This window comes from Pristiophorus japonicus, chromosome 3, assembly GCF_044704955.1.
Source record: "Pristiophorus japonicus isolate sPriJap1 chromosome 3, sPriJap1.hap1, whole genome shotgun sequence".
NCBI lineage: Eukaryota > Metazoa > Chordata > Chondrichthyes > Pristiophoridae > Pristiophorus > Pristiophorus japonicus.
In genome coordinates this window covers 206,442,165-206,464,242 of record NC_091979.1, presented here as the reverse complement: position 1 = coordinate 206,464,242, position 22,078 = coordinate 206,442,165, and the positions used below count along the sequence as shown (strand labels likewise).

General features: G+C 47.3%; 1 protein-coding gene across 1 annotated transcript in view; it reads left to right on the top strand.

Moving 5' to 3' along the window:
- The window catches only part of LOC139260081 (sperm-associated antigen 16 protein), a 1,616,547-nt gene that overhangs the window by 90,977 nt on the left and 1,503,492 nt on the right, over window positions 1-22,078 (top strand). The window contains exons 5-6 of the mRNA XM_070876216.1: window positions 1,655-1,792; window positions 1,916-2,023. Coding sequence (XP_070732317.1) covers window positions 1,655-1,792; window positions 1,916-2,023 — 246 coding nt within the window. The remainder of the gene's footprint in view (window positions 1-1,654; window positions 1,793-1,915; window positions 2,024-22,078) is intronic.

Genomic DNA, 22,078 nt, shown 5'->3' with positions numbered 1-22,078 from the left:
TTTCAAAAGGCTTTTGACAAGGTCCCACACAAGATTGGTGTGCAAAATCAAAGCACATGGTATTGGGGGTAATGTACTGACGTGGATAGAGAACTGGTTGGCAGACAGGAAGCAGAGTTTTGGGATAAATGGGTCCTTTTCAGAATGGCAGGCAGTGTCTAATGGAGTGCCGCAGGGCTCAGTGCTGGGACCCCAGCTCTTTACAATATTCATTAATGATTTAGATGATGGCATTGAGTGTAATATCTCCAAGTTTGCAGATGACACTAAACTGGGTGGCGGTGTGAGCTGTGAGGAGTATGCTAAAAGGATGCATGGTGACTTGGTTAGGTGAGTGGGCCAATGCATGGCAGATGCAGTATAATGTGGATAAATGTGAGGTTATCCACTTTGGGGGCAAAAACACGAAGGCAGAATATTATCTGAATGGCGGCAGATTAGGAAAGAGGGAGGTGCAACGAGACCTGGGTGTCATGGTTCATCAGTCATTGAAAGTTGGAATGCAGGTACAACAGGCAGTGAAGAAGGCAAATGGTAAGTTGGCCTTCACAGCTAGGGGATTTGAGTACAGGAGCAGGGAAGCCTTACTGCAGTTGTACAGGGCTTTGGTGAGGCCTCACTTGGAATATTGTGTTCAGTTTTGGTCTCCTAATCTGAGGAAGGACATTCTTGCTATTGAGGGAGTGCAGCGAAGGTTCACCAGATTGATTCCCAGAATGGCATATGAGGAGAGACTGGATCAACTGGGTCTTTATACACTGAAGTTTAGAAGGATGAGAGGGGATCTCATAAAAACTTAGACGATTCTGACGGGACTGGACAGGTTAGATGCGGGAACAATGTTCCCGATGATGGGGAAGTCCAGAACCAGGAGACATAGTCTTAGGATAAGGGGTAGGCCATTTAGGACTGAGATGAGGAGAAACTTCTTCACTCAGAGAGTGGTTAACCTGTGGAATTCCCCACTGCAGAGAGTTGATACCAATTCATTGGATATATTCAAGAGGGAGTTAGATATGGCCCTTACGGCTAAAGGGATCAAGGGGTACGGAGAGAAAGCAGGAAAGGGGTACTGAGGGAATGATCAGCCAATCTTATTGAATGGTGGTGCAGGCTCGAAGATCCGAATGGCCCACTCCTGCACCTATTTTCTATGTTTCTATGTTTCTCCAGCGACTTGAGGTGTCTACTGTCCACATCTCTGAGCCATACAGGAGGGCGAGTATTACTACAGCCCTGCAGACCATGAGCTTGGTGGCAGTTTTGAGGGCCTGGTCTTCAAACACTATTTTCCTCAGGCAGCTGAAGGCTGCATTGGTGCACTGCAAGTTAATCCTGCAAGTTAACTCCTTAATCATCATTAGATTACAACTAAATTTCATTCACTCCTGCAACATCTATTTCCTTCCCATGTGCTAGCTGACCCATTTATTCCTTATACTTCTTGTATTCATTTAAGAACAATTCAGATTATCCTTTAATATCTTTACTCCCTCATTCCAAATTGTCTTTTTCGCTTTACCCTCCACATCATGTCATAAGATTTAAAACTGCCACAGTTTTTTTTTCTCATTTTAATAATTATCAGTGAATCATATAAGATTTCAATAAGATTTCTACTTGAAACCATACATTTAACATTTTGTCATATCAGGTATGAACTGCTGCAAAGAGGCTCACTGACATTGCAGGATGTGGGATTTGTTCCTGATGTGTATACTCAGAACCAGCTGTTGGAGAACGAGGTGAAAAATTTGAAGAAAGATCTGGAGAACTGCAAGACAACAACCAAGTATGTAGTAAATAATTTAATGTTATCTGAAAATGCAGAAATTATTTTATGTCGAAACATGTGTATGAAATATTCCTGTTGTCCTAGCAACAATTAAAACATGCCAATTTTTTGTATCGACAGTACAGCTGGTGAAACATTAATAAAACTTAGGAAAGAACGTGATTTTCATAGGATGCATCATAAGCGTGTGGCACAAGAAAAGAACAGACTCATTAATGACATTAAAAGGTAAGAAAATGTGCTCGGTTCTGAGAAATTTTAAATGGTCTTTGGAAAGCACAGCCATATTAACTAATTATGAAAATGTTAAAGTCATAGGGCGAGAAATTGGGTTGTCTACCGCCCCAGAGGGGCGTTAATCCGTCTTGAATGGCTTGCCGCACAGGTTGTAGCATCCCGCCGGGAAATTTGGTTCAGATTTACCAGTGGCGCAAATGCCTTGCCGTCTGACTTCAGTCAGATCATGATGTCAGTACACGTGCAATGATCCGCTAGTGCCCCGCGTGCAAAATTAGGTGTGTCCACCTCAGTTAGCGTCCGCCACTGAACATGCTGAAACCAGGCGTCTATTTGAAGGGAGGAGCAACCAGATTAATCGGAGACCAACGTTTCGACAGCATATTGCGTGAACCTCTTATTTTGCAGTGGCAGATTTATCTGACCTTACAGCAACTTGACTTTGAGAATTAAATCGGTGCATGACTATCATGCCAACGTCGCCTTCTACCCTGCTCTTGTTAGGCGGCGTCAAGATAGAAGGGCTGTTGGCCATTTCAGCCCACTACTGAGGAGACCCCGTGGACGTTTGGACAGGAGGCCTTACCCCCTCACGGTTTACCGGGTGCAACACTTGTACCTCGACATGTCACCTCTGGGACTCCACTGTCACTTGTTGAACCCATCTTCCTCTGGAGCCGGTCAAGGATGGGCTCGATGGGCTGCTGAGAGGCACGGGCAATGCTCGAGGTGGCCTCCACCAACCTCAGAGCATGTGCATCCATGCTCTGCAGGACCCTTTCCAATGCACCCATAAGCTCGCGGTGCATTATCATGGACTCTCTCCACATAGCCTCCAAGTCCAGGTCCATATATGAGTGTCTCTGAGCAGGACTCAAGGGCCAATTCACCCTCTGGAGAGCTGGCCCCCGAGCTTACCCTTGCACTGGGCATTGCTGCAGGCCACTGAGGCCAGGAACCTCAGGCTCTTCAAAGCCCAGGAATGGCGTATCTTTCACCGAGGTGGTGTCCCCACTCTGTGCAGCTGATGGAAGGTCCCTCTCTGTCGCAAGACTTTCGCCCCCTTCCTCCTCATCTCCCTCGTTGTTCGATGCAGATGGCTCACAGGCAGGCTGCTGCGCTTCTGGCTCATCATGTGTAAGCACAAAGCAACAGAACTGTGGTTAGCAGCAGGGGAGGGCCAGGAAGGGAAGAAGGAGCTGGCATTGGATACTTATATGTAAAGCGGGTAAGGCATGTGTTATCAAGGGTAAAGGGTCTCGCATAAAACGCAAAGGGCATTAACATACCGTCACTGTCCCCAGGGGGCTTGGATTCACCGGCTGCTACCGCACCAACAGCTGTGACCATGAGGGCGGACACTCGCTCCTCCACCTCTGTGAGGTCCGAGATGTCAGGCTCCCATCCTCAGGTGCGCGTCTGTTGTGTGCCAATTTCGACTGCAATCACAAACACAAGAAAGTGTTGGTGAGTGTGCAGCTCATCGTGTGCCACATGTGCCTTCCATAATTGAATAGCTGCCACTGTATGGAAGTGTGCAGATCTCCATATGAATCTGTGTGGCTGCGCAGAGTGACTGTATTAACGATGGGATTAGGTGACAACCACCTAAGCTGAAGGATGAGGCTGAAGTGTTGCGAACACACATCAAGAGTGAAACGGTAGTGCAAGGAGGGGTCAGGCTGAGTAGGGAACAAGAAAGTCAGCGCGATTGAATGGCCAGGGCATGGCTGCTGAACTGAGCCTGAACTTTTATGGTATCTTCACCAATGACCACCATGGCCTGGTACAGTAGTGAAGGAGCAGGTACTGCAAAGACTTGACATTGTGTGAGATAGTGTGGTTCACATTATGGCATTGCAACGTTAATAGAAAGGGTACTCGCCTGATGAGCCTGTTGAGGTCATTGAACTTCTTGCGACACAGTTCTGGTCACTGTGTTCCTGGCAGAGACGTGCTGGGCCACCTCCCTCCATAGCCTCCTGAAGATTCTCTGAGCGGGCCTCCTTCCACTGGAAGGTTGCAGCACATTCCACCGTCTCTCCACTGCCTCCATTAATGCGTCAACAGCCGTGGCTTGCTTCCTCCTCCATTTTCCCGCTCTGAGCAGAGTGAGAAGTTGGAACTGCGCAGGCGCATATTTATCTTACCACACCTTTAAGAATCGGCTGTCCGCAGGATGTATAGCGGCCTTCACAGCAAGTGCATTCCTTCTGCAAATTTATCGCTTTTTAACCAAATTTTCGGTTACACTGCCCTCAGAGAATTGTGCAACGAATGATTTAGCGCTCACTTTCCCTCTTGGGGCACAGAAACCTAATTTTGTGGTAGGCGGCACAAACTTTCAGGGGGCGCTACAGTTACTGCCCGACAGGATTAACACCTCAAAATGGACGATACTGAATTTCTAGCCCTATAGATTAAAAAAAAATGAGAAACCAGAATTTTCAATTCTTGGAGGTTCTGTGTTTGTTATTAAATACTAACTATTCAAAGAATAAAAATTCAAAGGAACAATAGCGACTGTCGAGACTACTGAATTAGATCCTGTTTTGAGGCACTCAGTTATCTTCCATTGCTGCCAGACCCCCAATATATCATTCCCAGTGCTCCCGGAATCTGCAGCTCCTTTCGATTGTTCCTACTTTTGGGATCCCATTGAATACTCCCAATGCTCTTGCATCTTATCTCTGCTATTCTGAATTCATCCTTGTGCAATTGCCACACTCCCTCACTCACCCCTTCCGCATTGTAATATTAAAGACCACTGATATACAATTTCCTTTCAAATTTGGACATAATCATATAATTTGAACTTCAAAACATAACTAACATTCCCATAATAATTTGAATAAGTAAAATTGTTTTTTTTAATAATTACCTTAAATTACTGATCTAATCATAGATTGTACGTTACATAGCATAAAACAGCACATCATCCCATTCATGGAGCAATTCGACGGAGGAACCACGTGAATAATGTGAACTATCATATTTTGTTGCATCATGTAAGTTTTAGATACAGTCCAGTGTTTGTTTAAAGTGAACTATACAATGTAGAAAAATATTTTCAATGCAAAGTACTCCATGCAGTTATATCTCACCCATATGATTCGGGAAAAGTCTTTAATCTATTGGAAAGAATCATAAGAACATAAGAAATAGGAGCAGGAGAAGGCCATACGGCCCCTCGAGCCTGCTCCACCATTTAATCCGATCATAGACTCGGGTCCACTTCCCTGCCCGCTCTCCATAACCCCTTATTCCCTTATCGTTTAAGAAACTGTCTATTTCTGTCTTAAATTTATTCAATGTTCCAGCTTCCACAGCTCTCTGAGGCAGCGAATTCCACAGATCCACAACCCTCAGAGAAGAAATTTCTCCTCATCTCAATTTTAACCGGACGGCCCCTTATTCTAAGATTATGCCCTCTCGTTCAAGTCTCCTCCATCAGCGGAAACATCCTCTCTGCATCCACCTTGTCAAGCCCCTTAATAATCTTATATGTTTCAATAAGATCACCTCTCATTCTTCTAAATTCCAATGAGTAGAGATCCAACCTACTCAACTTTTTCTCATAAGTCAAGCCCCCTCATCTCTGGAATCAACCTTGTGAACCTTCTCTGAACTGTCTCCACAACAAGTATATCCTTTCGTAAATATGGAAACCAAAACTGCACGCAGTATTCCAGGTGTGGCCTCACCAATACCCCTGTATAACTGTAGCAAGACTTCCCTGCTTTTATACTCCATCTCCTTTGCAATGAAGGCCAAGATTCCATTGGCCTTCCTGATCACTTGCTGTACCTGCATGCTAACCTTTTGTGTTTCATGCACAAGTACCCCCAGGTCCCGCTGTACTGCAGCACTTTGCAATCTTTCTCCATTTAAAGAATAACTTGCTCTTTGATTTTTTTTCTGCCAAAGTGCATGACCTCACACATTATTCCTACATTATACTCTATCTGCCAAATTTTTGCCCACTCACTTAGCATGTCTATGTCCTTTTGCAGATTTTGTGTGTCCTCTTCACATTGCTTTTCCTCCCATCTTTGTATCGTTGGCAAACTTGGCTACGTTACACTCAATCCCTTCCTCCAAGTCGTTCATATAGATTGTAAATAATTGGGGTCCCAGCACTGATCTCTGTGGCACCCCACTGGTTACTGATTGCCAACCCGAGAATGAACCATTTATCCCTACTCCCTGTTTTCTGTTCGTTAGCCAATCCTCTATCCATGCTAATATATTACCCCCAACCCCGTGATCTTTTATCTTGTGCAATAACCTTTTATGCGGCACCTTGTCAAATGCCTTCTGAAAGTCCAAATACACTGTACTTCATTCCTAGTGAAACTTGGCATTTTAATAATATGAAAAGTGTTAACTGCCAAGGGGAAGAAACATGATGTGAATTATTTAGGGGTGAACTGGACTTAAGTGTTCAGCTTCTCCAGCAGTAATATCCATGCTTGATGATATTGCTATCTGATGAAGTATACTGTCATTTGTAATCCTGCTGCTCTGTAAAGATGTATACCTGATGCAAACACTTATGATTTTCTAATTTAATAAATTACATTTTCATTTTTAAAATTCTTTGGGGGAGAAATTTGGTTGAGCTTCATTTGGGGCGGTAACCCAGGCGGAGCAGTAATTTTAGTTAAAGTTTTCAAAATCACTTTTTCTCAAGCTGACCTCTTGTTTCTGTCTGCCACTGCAAACTCGGAAGCTCACCACTGTGCTATGTGTAAACTTTTCACTGTGACCTCCGATGGAAACGCTTCCTCATCCCTTTAAGTATCCACCAGTTACCGACTCTGCAAGCCTGTACTGACTGTTTTTCCAGATGTTGTTCTTAGCGGCCGCTAAATGAGGCGGCCGCACTTAATTTTCTGACCGGGGCACAATTGTGGGCATTGCACCATGAATACGTCATGACCAGAGTGATCGTCAGCAGTCAGGTGCTACTGGTTTACACCCCCGGTGAGCCTTTAATGAATTTTCCTTTGAGTCAACCTTTTCTCATTATAACTTCTGCATCCACCGTTATAATGTAAAGCTGTCACACTTTTAATTACAACTTCTCTCCAGTGGTGGCGCTAAAGCACTTCAGTATTGTGTGTCCCAACTGGTATCGATAAATACATTTTATTAAAAATCTTCTGTCTACGTGCCCTGGTCCAGTAACTTCCTGACCTCCAACCTTGCTTCACTTGAAGATCATACTTGGTCTTAACTCCTCGAGTACAACATCATAGCAACTTGACTATTAATATATTAAAAGTTTTGTGTCTAGCATGCACTTTATATTTGCTACACTTTTATTGTAACATTTTGTTGAGTGGTTCAACGTAAAGCATCAGAAAATAAGAACTGAAGAGGTGAAAAACTTACAGAATCAAAAGCTAGAGGAATGGCTGGAAAATTGCTAGTGAGAAACTACCAAGGATTAATAAAAACAACCAATCCTGAATGATCCGTAAGAAGAACCCACCAGTTTAATAATATTAAACGTGAGCCCATCAAATCATTCAAAAATAATGTTCATGTTTTTCCCCATAGTAACTGAAATTCCTTACATCTATTAACATGATAAGAGTCCCATTGAATGGCCAGCAGCGGGTCATGGTATTTTTGTGGGCTAGCAGGAGCTCTCCTACTCCTCCTGCCTCCCAAAAAATGTACAGAAATTTTTTGGTGGCTGTTTTGTGAGCAACCTTCAGCGGTTCCATTAAGGACTGCTGGTTAATTGCACAAGGTCTGCTATCAATGGGAGGAGTGTGTGCGGCTCGCCTGAAAATCACATTGGGTAGGCTTCGAATGGTCAAGAGGTGGGCTATTCTAATTTTATTTTCAACTTCTGGCGGCCCTGCTTTCCAGTACAAATGAGTGGGCAGCAGTTGAAAATTACCTGCTTTTGCATTTTATGGTCTTCATTAAATTTTCGGTTGAATTCTCTAGCCTTTCTCAAAAATCTGGGTCTGTACTTGATATTTTTACCCAGAGCTTTGAATATTTTAGGTAAAGGCAGATCATGCAGTCTGACCAAGTGCAGTGTGCACAATTTCCCAAGACACATCAGCATCATTCAATTGGTGATGGCATTTAGTCAACGTTTTCCTCACATAAATTCTTATCTCCACTAAAATTTATCTGCAGCTTCCAGTAGTATGCACTCGGTTGTTCTTCAGAACAAATATCATAAGTTTTATTCGGTAAAATTGATAGGGGCCGAAATTGCCCTCCGGCCAAAATGGGCACTCACTTTTCTTTGTTGATTTACTGCCCCAATCGTTGGGGCAGTGTCTGGACCGATTTAGCCCTGTTTTTGCTTCTGTGCTGCGGCAGGGTGGAACTCAGTGGGGAGCGGGGTGGAAGGCGGGCGGATTCATGAGTGGCGCTGACCATGTTGATGTGACGTATCAGAACGTCCCTCCCCTTCAGTTAAAGGGGAGGGCTGCTACAGGCTCTGCACAAACATTAATGGCACCACTGGGCCACCAGGGAGGGTTTCGGCTGGGCTAGTGGCCCGGTACCCAAGAGAGGGTGCCAGGCTGCCTATTGGCGGCCTGGCCGAACCCTTGGCCGCCATTATTGGGCCGACTTCAGAGTCGGACGACAATTTAAAATAAAATAGCGGCTTCGGCAGTGTGCCCTCCCATTTAAGGGCGGACGCGCCACCCAGTCGTTAGCAGCTGCCCGCCTGGGGAAAGCTGCCGGAGGCACCGAGCGGTGGCCGATCTGCTCCCGCAGGGCAATTTCACATGTGGGGCGGAACGGGGTCACCACCGGTCGGTAAGGGGTCGGCGCACGGCTGACGGGGCGGGAACACAGGCAGCACGGTACCATACACCACCACAAAAATACACGAGCCTAATTTCTAAAATGTCGTCACCTCCGCCCTGACTCCGCTGCTTACCGACCACGGCTCTTTTTTTAAAAAAAGGGGGCAATTTCGACCACAGTGTTTTTTTTTTTAAATTTAGAGCGTACATATATGTGAGTGTGGGTGGGTATAAGAAAGAACAGTGTAGAGCTTTCAAATATCACAAACTACTGTTTCTGCCTCTTATTATTTGTGTTTCTTTGTTCTCGGGGGTGTAGAGAGTGCCGACAAGGCCACCTTTATTGCCCATCCCTTGTTGCCGTGAGATGGTGGTGATGGGCCACCTTCTTATTTCACAACTGAGTGGCACTTCAGCAGGCAATAAGAATCAACTATGTTGTGTGGAACTGGAGTCAGAAGTAGGCTAGAGAGTGCAGTGGTAGCAGGTTCCCTTCCCTTCCCTGAAGGACAATCCAGCAGCTTTTATGATATTTTTGTTGTGCTAACCCACAAATTAACAAATCTATTCTGTCATGTATGTAACCACAATGTAACACCACTGCATTACTGTATACACTCAACCTAGATGCATACCTTGACCACAAGGGGTGAACTTGTGGGAGACACTCCTTACCTGATCTTTCAGGTATAAAAAGGGAGGCCCCACACAGGGTCATCACTTGGAGTCCTGTGAATAAAGAGTTAAGATCACAGAGTGACCTTGTTTCCAGAATGTGCCTCATATGGTTTCATGCTATAGAGTAAGGACTTAACATTGGCGATGAGAAACGGGAATTCACGACCCACGAAAATGGCCACCGGTAGCACAGAGGAACATTACTGTGTTGGGGAAGACTGGGGCGATTTTGTCGAGAGGCTTCAGCAAACCTTCGTTACGAAAGAATGGCTGGAGGATGTAGCGGCCGACAAGCGAAGGGCTCATCTTTTGACCAGCTGCGGACCAAAGACTTGCGCGCTCATGAAGGACTTACTAGCACCCGAAAAGCCGGCGGACAAAACCTTTGAAGAACTTAGCAAATTGATTGGGGTGCACCTCAAACCGGCGAGTAGCATACATATGGCCCGACACACATTCTACACCCACCGACGTCAGGAAGGACAGAGCATACCGGACCTCCGGCGTTTGGCCAGCCTCTAAGTTCACAGACGCCTGCAGGGGGAAGATGCTAAGGGACTTCTTTATCGAGGGCAGTGGTCAATCTGGAATTTTCCACAAATTAATTGAAACCAAGGATTTGACCTTGGAAGCGGTGGCGTTGCTAGCTCAAACTTTCATGGCGGGGGACGAAGAGATGATAATAATATACACACGCAATTCTGCCTCTAACGCGGCGATGGATCAGGAAGTCAACATCATCAATACGGCTCAGAGCCCCGCAGGCAGGCAGGGGCAGTTCGACACCCTCCAGGCAGCAATAGACCCCAGAGTAGGACTTCAACAGAGACAATGGCAGGCTGAATGGACATTCATGCCATCACAGTGGACAATGCGGCCCGGGATGGGGCCATTGACACCCACTAATCGGGTACTTAAGAGCAGTCCAAGGGACAGTCAGCGCGGAATGCCTAGCCATAGTCTCTTTGTTCCCAACAATGGAAACTTTAACTCATGCTGGAGGTGTGGGGCAAAACACCCAGCCTGATCTTGCAGATTTCAACGGTTTGTCTGCAGGAACTGCAATCTCAGTGGCCACTTAGCTCAAATGTGCAGGAAGCCTGCAACCAGACTAATATATGAGGCGGATGGACCAGAAGAGGGTCCTTTGAAGCAGGATGACTTTTGGGGCGAATCAATGGACGCTGAGGTTCAGCGGGTCCATGTGGCGAATATTCACAGTTCATACACCAAAACGCCACCCATGATGATGAAGGTTTTGTTAAATGGTATCCCTGTACGCATGGAGCTGGACACTGAGGCCAGCCAGTCACTCGTGGGCGTTCAGCAATTTGAGAAGCTGTGGCCATTTAAAGCCAATAGACCAAAATTAGCACCTGTTGAGACACAATCACGGACTTACACAAAATAAATCATTCCGGTGCTAGGCAGTGCAATGTTGGCTGTCATACACAATGGGTTAGTGAATCGGCTGCCGCTCTGGATTGTCCCGGGCAATGGTCCCGCATTGTTGGGGAGGAACTGGTTAACCGAGATGAACTGGAAATGGGGGGATGTTCACGCAATGTCATCTGTGGAGCGAAGTTCATGCTCACAAGTTCTGCAACAATTCGATTCACGATTCCAACCTGGCGTCGGGACTTTCAAAGGCACTAAAGTAGTGATACACATCACCCCGGACGCCAGACCAGTGCACCACAAAACCAGAGCGGTGCCATATGTAATGCGGGAAAAGATCGAGAGCGAATTGGACCGGCTGTTGAGAGTGGGCATCATCTCGCCTGTTGAATTCAGCGACTGGGCGAGACCCATCGTTCCTGTCCTAAATGGCTCTGTCAGGATCTGTGGCGACGACAAGGCCACCATCAATCGGGTGTCCCTACAAGATCAATACCCGCTCCCGAGAGCGGAGGACCTTTCCGCCACGCTGGCAGGCAGCAAGCTGTTCACCAAGTTGGACCTCACTTCAGCTTACATGACACAGGAACTGGCCGACGAATCCAAACTACTAACCACCATCACCACGCACAAGGGACTGTTCATTTATAACAGGTGCCCATTTGGCATTCAATCAGCGGCTGCGATTTTTCAATGAAACATGGAAAACGTGCTTAAATCCATTCCTGGAACGATCATATTCCAGGACGACATCCTCATCATGGGTCGAGACACCGAGGAACACCTCCACAACCTGGAGGGGGTGCTACGCCGACTGGACTGGGTAGGCCTGCGACTTAAGAAGTCTAAATGTGTGTTTTTAGCCCCTGAGGTTGAGTTTCTGGGCAGGAGGGTTGCTGCAGATGGGATTCGGCCCACCGAATCCAAAACAGGCGATTCGACGAGCACCCAGGCCCTGCAACACATCGGAGTTGCGTTCATTCCTGGGATTGCTGAACTATTTCGGGAACCTTCTGCAGAACTTGAGCACATTGTTGGAGCCACTACACCTGCTCCTGCGTAAGGGTTGAAATTGGTTTTGGGGGGACTGTCAGGAATGGGCTTTTGATCGGGCGCAAAACCTACTTTGTTCAATAAGTTGTTGACCCTGTACGACCCTTGTAAAAAATTGGTTCTTACATGTGATGCATCGTCCTATGGGGTTGGGTGCGTGTTGCAGCAGGACAATGCTAAGGGTCAACAACAACCTGTGGCTTATGCCTCTAGATCGCTCTCTCAAGCGGAACGGGGATATGGGATGGTCGAGAAGGAAGCGCTTGCATGTGTCTATGGTGTAAAAAAAATGCATCAGCTTTGGTCGGAAGTTTGAGTTAGAGACGGACCACAAGCCATTAAAATCCCTGTTATCTGACAGCAAGGCTATCAATGCCAACGCATCAGCTCGCATACAGCAATGGGCTCTCACGCTAGCTGCTTATGACGACTCCATCCGGCACTGGCCCGGCACTGCAAATTGCGCTGACGCACTCAGCAGGCTTTCACTGGCCATGACTGAGGGGGCAGTGGAGCAGAGATGGTCATGGCTGTCAATGCCTTTGACAGCCCAGGCTCCCCCATCACAGCCCGCCAGATCAAAATCTGGACAAACAGAGATCCCCTCCTATCCCTGATAAAGAAATGTGTCCTGACTGAGGATTGGGCGCCCGCACATGGAGCATGCCCTGATGAGCTCTCCATCCAAGCCGACTGCCTACTATGGGGCAGCCGGGTAGCTATGCCCCAGAAGGGCAGGGAGGCATTCATCCGGGAACTCCACAGCGAGCACCCAGGCATTGTGCTGATGAAGGCCATTGCCCGGTCACACGTTTGGTGGCCTGGAATTGATTCAGACCTGGAGCACTGTTTTCGCAGGTGCATGATGTGTGCCCAGCTGAGCAATGCCCCCAGGGTGGCCCCGCTCAACCCGTGGCCCTGGTTCACCAGGCCATGGTCACGCATTCATGTCGACTATGCGGGCCCGTTCATGGGTAAGATGTTCCTTATTGTGGTAGATGCGTGCTCGAAATGGATCGAGTGCATCATTCTGAATTCATGCACGTCATCCACCACCGTGGAAAGCCTCCGTGCGATCTTTGTAACCCATGGCTTGTCGGACAGCCTGGTTAGTAATAATGGCCCATGTTTCACAAGCTACGAATTCTGAGAGTTTATGTCGGGCACTGGCATCAACCACATCAGGACTGCGCCGTTCAAGCCGGCCTCCAATGGCCAGGCGGAACGTGCGGTCCAAATCATTAAGCAAGGTATGCTCTGGATTCGAGGACCCTCCCTACAATGCTGCCTATCGCGCCTCCTGCTGGCCTATAGATCCCGCCCGCACTTGCTCACGGGGGTCCCGCCCGCAGAGCTACTAATGAAATGGACACTCAAAACTCGGTTGTCCCTCATTCACCTAGTCCTGAGCGACATAGTTGAGGGCAAGCGCAAGTCACAAAACGAGTACCATGACCGAAATGCGAGGGGGAGATGTATAGAAATGAATGATCCTGTATTCATCCTTAATCACGCCATGGGGCCCAAATGGCTTGAGGGTACTGTAATTGACAAAGAGGGGAATAGGGTCATCGTGATAAACTCAACAATGGCCAGATATGCCGTAAGCATCTGGACCAAGTAAAAAAAAAAGGTTCAGCATCGACATGGAGGAACCTGAAGAAGACCATGAGATGGAGTTCACAACACCGCCAGTGAACGAGCAACAAGAGCATTCAGAAGAGTGCACAGTCCCTGTGGTCAGGCCGGATTCACCACAGGTAACAGACACTCACGTCAGTGTCCAACAACTAGAGCCCCAACTGCGGCGCTCCACGAGGGAGCGTAGACCACCTGAAAGACTAAACCCTATGATCCCAGTGCGACTTTGGGAGGGAGGTGATGTCATGTATGTAACCACAATGTAACACCACTGTATTACTGTATACACTCAACCTAGATGCACACCTTGACCACAAGGGGTGAACTTGTGGGAGACACTCCTTACCTGATCTCACAGGTATAAAAAGGGAGGTCCCATGCAGGGTCATCACTTGGAGTCCTGTGAATAAAGAGTTAAGGTCACAGAGTGACCTTGTTCCCAGAATGTGCCTCGTGTGGTTTCATGCTCTAGAGTAAGGACTTAACATATTCAATTCAATTTTGCAAGTTGTCATGCTGGAATTTGAACTCTCAGCTCTGGATTGCTGACCTAGTACCATAACCATTACACCATACTACCCATATTAGCTTTTATTTCTGTTTGCATTATAAACATTCTATTATTTAAGATTCGCAGTGGAAAAGTCAAATTGCGCATCTGGCTAGATCTATTTTGGTTTGTGTTTTTCAAAATAATTTCAATGCAAACTAGATGATGAATTAGTGCACACTTTCAAATACGAGTTCCAATCCCACCACTGCAACTGTCAAATTTAAATTCAGTTATTTAAGTAAATCTGTAGTCAGAATCTAGAAACTACCGAATTGTTGTCAAAACCCATCTGGTCCAAGGAAATCTGCCATCCTTACCTGGTCTGGCCTATATGTGACTCCAGACCCACAGCAATGTGGTTGCCTCTTAACTGCCCTCTGGAATGGCTTAGCAAGCCACTCGGTTGTATTAATCCGCTACGATAAACAATAAGAATAAAACTGGACAGACCACCCGGCATCGACCGAGGCACCGGGTTCGGACACAAGGCACATCTAGCCCAGTCCACCCTGCAAATCCCTCCTCACTAATATATGGGGACTTCTCCAAAATTGGGAGAGCTGTCTCACAGACTAGTCAAGCAACAGCCTGACATAGTCATACTCACAGAATCATACCTTCCATATAACGTCCCATACACCTCCATCACTATCGTTGTATATGTCCTGTCCCACCAGAGGTGGCAGAACGGTGGTATACAGTCGGGAAGAAGTGGCTCTGGGAGTCCTCAACATTGACTCCGGACCCCAAGAAGTCTCATGGCTTCAGGTCAAACATGGGCAAGGAAATCTCCTGCTGATTACCACCTACTGCCCTCCCTCAACTAATGAATCAGTACTCCTCTAGGGGACTTTAATGCCCATCACCAAAGGCTCAAGTTTCGGACCCCCGCTAGAACGGCACACATTGGAGAGGCCCACCTAATTTGTAGAACGGAAATTGCGCCGAATACTTACCTCGCGATTCTACGATATCTGTAGGCCCGTTTCCAGCTTGGAGCGGCGCAGCAGGAACTGCTGGGAGCGGAGCTACAGCCCTGCACCAAAAACAGTGCCGGCAGCTGGCCCTCCCAGCGCGTTCTGTCTCCGGGCGACGACCCTATCCTAGGCCGAAGGGATGTCTCCCCTATCCCGGGCCGAGTGGCCTGACACCTATTACCTCGTTGGTGGCGGGGCCCGGCAACTCGCTGGGGGTGGGCCCCGCCCGAGGTCCTCGGCGGCGGCCAGGCATCTCCTGGGTGCGGGCCAGTGGCATCGTCGGCGGCAGGGCCCGCCTGCCCGGTGTCTCATTGGGGGCGGGCCCCGCCCGAAGTCCTCAGCAGCAACCCGGCTTCTCGGTGCGAGCGGCGGAGTTGTCGGCGGCGGCGGGACCCGCCCGCCTGGCATCTCGCTGGGGGCGGGTTCTGCCCGAAGTCCTCCACGGTGGCCCGGCTTCTTCGTCATCGGCGGCGGGGCCCACCCGCCCGGCATCTTGCTGGAGGTGGGCCCCGCCTGAAGTTCTTTGCGGCGGCGATCATCTGCTGGATGCGGACCCCACCCGAAGTGGTGGCGGCGGCAGGGCCTGCCTGACCGGCATCTTCTGGGGGGGCCCCGTCCCAGCACGCTGTTGGAGGGCTCCTGGTGCTGCAATAGGTGAGTAGAAACTTAATTTTTTATTTATTGATTGATTTTTTTATTATTTTTTTAATTTTTAATTTTTTAATTTTTTGTTTTATTTTTTTGTTTTTTAATTTTTTTTTGATTGATTCATTGGTTAATTTATTGATTTATTTCTCATTTATTATTTATGATGGCTCTTTATTTGTAAAAGTGAAGTGTTTAATGTTGTAAACTTCCCTCCTGCCCCCCCCCCCGCCCCCACCCCATCTCTCGTTCCCTACACCTAATTTCCAAAGTGTAGGCAAGGTTTTTCTGAGCATACAAAAATCTACATTTACTCCATTCTAAGTTAGTTTGGAGTAAGTTTTCGCTGTCTAAACTTGCAAAACAGGCGTAAGTGGCTGGACATGCCACCTTTTGAAAAAAAAATCTGTTCTAAAATGAAACTATTGTAACTCACTAGAATTGGAGCAAACTAAATGCCGAGAATTGCAATTTCTAAGATGCTCCATTCTAAACTAGTTGCTCAAAAAAAATAGGAGCAACTCAGGCCAAAACTTGAGCCTCCAAGAGTGGCTCAGTAGCACCACTATGACTGAGCTGGCTGAGTCCTTAAGGACATAGCTGCCAGACTGAACCTACGTAATATAGTGAGAGAACCAACATGAGGGAAATACCTACTTGACGTCTTCCTCACCAATTTACTTGTCGCAGATGCATCTATCCGGGACAGTATTGGTAGGAGTGACCACCACACAGTCCTTGTGGAGATGATGCACACTGAAGATACCCTCCATCATGTTGTGTGGCACTATCATCGTGCTAAATGGGATAGACTTAGAATAGATCGAGCAGCTGAAAACTGGGCATCCAGGAAGCGCTGTGAGCCATCAGCAGCAGCAGAATTGTATACCACCACAACCTCATGGCCCAGCAGGGGACCAACCCTGGTTCAATGAGGAGTGAATGAAAGAAAGAAAGATTTGCATTTTTTATAGTGCCTTTCACAACCACCGGATGTCCCAAAGTGCTTAACAGCCAATGAAGTAATTTGGAAGTGTAGTTACTGTTGTAATGTAGGAAGTGCGGCAGCCAATTTGCGCACAGCAAGCTTCCACAAACAGCAATGTGATAATGACCAGATAATCTGTTTTTTGTTATGTTGATGGAGGGATAAATATTGGCTCAGACACTGGGGATAACTCCCCTGCGCTTCTTCGAAATAGTGCCATGGGATCTTTTACGTCTACCTGAGTGAGAGCAGACAGGGCCTCGGTTTAATGTCTCATCTGAAAAATGGCATTTCTGACATTACAGCCCTCCCTCAGTACTTCACTGGAGTGTCAGCTTAGGTTTTTGTGTTCAAGTCTCTGGAGTGGGACTTGAACCCAGAACCTTCTGATTCAGAGGCTACCAACTGAGCCACTGGCTGACACATGAGTGTAGAAAAGCATGCCAGGAAAAGCACCAGGTGTACCTGAAAATGAGGTGCCAACCTGGTAAAGCTACAACACAGGACTACATACATACTACATAATGAAAGCAGCATGCTTATAGACAGAGCCAAGCGATCCCACAATCAATGGATCAGATCAAAGCTCTGCAGTCCTGCCACATCCAGTCGTGAATGATGGTGGACAATTAAACAACCAATGGGAGGAGGAGGCTCTGTGAACATTCCCATCCTCAATGATGGCAGACCCCAGCACATGAGTGCTAAAGTCAAGGCAGAAGCGGTTGCAACCATCTTCAGCCAGATTCCAAGTGGATCCTCCTGAAGTCCCCACCACAGATGCCAGTCTTCAGCCAATTTGATTCACCCCTTGTGATATCACGAAACAACTGAGCGCATCGGATATAGCAAAGCCCCGATAACATCCCAGCTGTCGTGCTGAAGGGTTGTGCTTCAGAACTAGTCCCACCTCTAGCCAAGCTGTTCCAGTACAGCAACAAGACTGGCATCGACCCAACAATGTGGAACGTTGCCAGGTATTTCCTGTCCACAAAAAGCCAGACAAATCCAATCCGGCCAATTACAGCCCCATTAATCTACTTTCAATCATCAGCAAAGTGATGGAAGGTGTTTTTGATTGTTCTATTAAGAGGCACTTACCACCAATAACCTGCTCCCCAATGCTCAATTTGGGTTCCGCCAGCACCACTCAGCTCCAGATCTCATTACATCCTTGGTCTAAACTTGGACAAAAGAACTGAATTCCAGAGGTGAGGTGAGAGTGACTGCCCTAGACATCAAGGCATCAAGGAGCCCTAGTAAAACTAGAGTCAATGGGAATCGGGGAAAATTCTCCACTGGCTGGAGTCATACCTAGCACAAAGGAAGATGGTTGTGGTTGTTGAAGACCAATCATCTCAGTCCCAGGACATTGCTGCAGGAATTCCTTCTTCAGCTGCTTCATCAATGACCTTCCCTCCACCATAAAGTGGGGATGTTCATTGATGATTTTTGAGTGTTTACAAATACCCCAGTTATTTACAATATACATCAATGATTTAGATGAAGGAATTGAAAGTAATATCTCCAAGTTTGCAGATGACACTAAGCTGGGTGGCGGTGTGAGCTGTGAGGAGGATGCTAAGAGGCTGCAGGGTGACTTGGACAGGTTAGGTGAGTGGGCAAGTGCATGGCAGATGCAGTATAATGTGGATAAATGTGAGGTTATCCACTTTGGTGGCAAAAAAACAAAGGCAGAATATTAACTGAATGGTGGCAGATTAGGAGAAGGGGAGGTGCAACGAGACCTGTGTGTCATGGTACATCAGTCATTGAAGGTTGGCATGCAGGTGCAGCAGGCGGTGAAGAAGGCATATTGCATGTTGGCCTTCATAGCTAGGGGATTTGAGTATAGGAGCAGGGAGGTCTTGCTGCAGCTGTACAGGGCCTTGGTGAGGCCTCACCTGGAATATTGTGTTCAGATTTGGTCTCCTAATCTGAGGAAGGACGTTCTTGCTATTGAGGGAGTGCAGCGAAGGTTCACCAGACTGATTCCCGGGATGGCAGGACTGACATATGAGGAGAGACTGGATTGACTGGATTCACTGGAGTTTAGAAGAATGAGAGGGGTTCTCATTGAAACATATAAAATTTTGACGGGACTGGACAGGTTAGATGCAGGAAGAATGTTCCCGATGTTGGGGGAGTCCAGAACCAGGGGTCACAGTCTAAGGATAAGGGTAAGCTATTGAGGACCGAGATGAGAAACTTCTTCGCTCAAAGAGTTGTTAACCTGTGGAATCCTCTTCCGCAGAGAGTTGTTAATGCCAGTTTGTTAGATATATTCAAGAGGGAGTTGGATATGGCCCTTACGGCTAAAGGGATCAAGGGGTATGGAGAGAAAGCAGGAAAGGGGTACTGAGGTGAATGATCAGCCATGATCTTATTGAATGGTGGTGCAGGCTCGAAGGGCCGAATGGCCTACTCCTGCACCTATTTTCTATGTTTCTATGTTCAGTTTCATTTGCAACGTCTCAGAAAATGAAGCAGTCCATGCCCACATGTAGCAAGACCTGGATGACTTTCAGGCTTGGGCTGCGAAGTGGCAGTAACAGTCATGCCACACAAGTGTCAGGCAACGACTATCTCCAACAAGTGAGAGTCTAACCACCACCCCATGACATTCAACGGTATTACCATTGCTGAATCCCCCACCATCAATATCCAGGAGGGTTGGCAGGGATGGGGGGGTGGTGGGGAGGGGGCAGTGGTGGAGTCACAATTGACCAGAAACTCAAGTGGATCAGCCACATAATTACTATGGCTACATGAGCAGGTCAGTGGCAGGGTATTCTGCGGCAAGTGACTCTCCTCCTTACTGCCCACCATCTACCAGGCACAGGCTAAGTGAGTGGGCAAAAATTTGGCAGATGGGAGTATAACGTTGGAAAGTGTGAGGTTCTGCACTTTGGCAGAAAGAATCAAAGAGCAAGTTATTATTTAAATGGAGGAACATTGCATAGTGCTGCAGTACAGCGGGAGCTGGGGGTCCTGGTGTATGAAACACAAAAGGTTAGTATGCAGGTACAGCAAATGATCAGGAAGCCCAATGGAGTTTTGCCTTTATTGCAAAGGGGATGGAGTATAAAAGCAGTGAAGTTTTGCTATAGTTATACAAGGTATTGGTGAGGCCACAACTGGAATGCTGCATACAGTTTTGGTTTCCATATTTACAAAAGGATATACTTGCTTTGGAGGGAGTTCAGAGAAGGTTGATTCCGGAGATGAGGGGTTGACTTATGAGGAAAGGTTGAGTAGGTTGGGCCTCCACTCATTGGAATTCAGAAGAATGAGAAGTGTAAGATTATGAGGGGGCTTGACAAGGTGGATGCAGAGAGGATATTTCCACTGATAGGGGAGACTAGAACTAGGGGGCATAATCTTAGAATAAGGGGCCGCCCATTTAAAACTGAACTGAGGAGGAATTTCTTCTGAGGATTGTAAATCTGTGGAATTCGCTGCCTCAGAGAGCTGTGGAAGCTGGGACATTGAATAAATTTAAGACAGAGATAGACAGTTTCTTAACCGATAAGGGGTTATGGGGAGCAGGCAGCGAAGTGGACCTGCGTCCATGATCGGATCAGTCATGCTCATATTAAATGGCGGAGCAGGCTCGAGGGGCTGGATGCCTACTCCTGCTCCTATTTCTTATGTTCTTATGTAAATCAGGAGTGTGATGGAATATTCTCCACTTGCCTGGATGAGTGCAGCTCCAATAACACGACACCATGGAAAGCAGCCCACTTGATACACATCCTATCCACCACCTTAAACTTTCGCTCCCTGCACTGCCGGCGCACCATGTCTGCAGTCTGTATCATAAGCAATCCATTTCGTATGTCATAGTTCTTCCAAGCATTTTGTCATCGGTCATCAAGGCTGAGGGGAGATTGCTGAAGGACTTCGGCGATGGTGCAAAATGGCCTTCTAGATTTGATTCCTTATACGGGACCCCACAATACAACCTGAAGGATGTCATGTATTCAACTATCATTGTAACCCATGTTTAAGCTGACCTAAGTTGTACACCTTGAGAACATTGACCACAAGGGGGTGAACTTGTGGGAGACGCTCCTATCCTGGACTTTCAGGTATAAAAGGGGAAGCTCCCCACCCACCTTCATCACTTGAGGTCTTGGTAATAAAGGTAACTCTCAAGTATGGGGCTCGTGTGCATTTATACTGTATAGTAAGGACATATCATTGACGATGAGAAACTAGGATTTAAACCACGCGAGCATGGCCATTAGCAGCACAGAAGAGAGGTACTGTGTTGGTGATGATTGGGATGACTTTATTGAGAGACGACAGCAAAGTTTTGTCATTAAAGAATGGTTGGGACAGGATTCGGCCGACAAACGCAGGGCTCATCTCTTGACGGTTTGTGGATCCAGAACGTACTCCCTGATGAAGGACCTTCTAGCGCCAGAGAAGCTGGCGGACAAGACATTCGAAGAACTCAGTAAGTTGATCGGGGAACACCTTAAACCGGCGAACAGCATGAACGTGGCGAGACACCGGTTTCACACGCACTGGCGGCGAGAAGGGCAAAGCGTTCCAGACTTCGTGGCAGATCTCCGGCGACTGGCGAGCCTATGTAAGTTCCCAGATGCATGCAGAGCGGAGATGCTGCGAGACTTTTTTATTGAGGGCATTGGGCACGCTGGGGTTTTCAGGAAACTGAGATCAAAGACTTGACCATCGAAGCGGCGGCTCTGATAGCCCAGACATTTATCTCAGGGGAAGAAGAGTCCAGAATGATGTATGACAAAAATCTTGGCTCAAATGCGGCAAATGTCCAGGGAGTCAACATTGTTAATGCGGCACATAGTTCTCTGGGCAGACAAGGGCAATCAGACATGCCTCAGCATGTAGTCGAACCCAAAGGGGGAATTCAACAGAGACAATGGCTAGCTGAATGGTGATTCATGCCATCACAATGGACAATGCGGCCAGTAATGGGTCCATCAACAACTGTTAATGGTGCGCTTAAGGACAGTTACAGAGACAGTCAGAGACGATCGACTGGTAATGGACCTTTTGTTTCCAACAACGGGGCCTCCAGCTCATGCTGGAGGTGTGGAGGCAAACACCTAGCCAGAGCTTGCAGGTATCAGCAATGTACCTGCAGGAATTGCAACGTCAGCGGTCACTTGGCAAGTATGTGCAGGAAGCCTTCGGCCAGGTTGATGTACGAGGAGGATGGGCCCGATGTCAGCTCTACGAGGCCAAATGAATACTGGGGGAAATCGCTGGAAGCTGAAGTTCAGCAAGTTCATGTGGAGCACATATACAGTTCATATACCAGGACGCCACCGATAATGA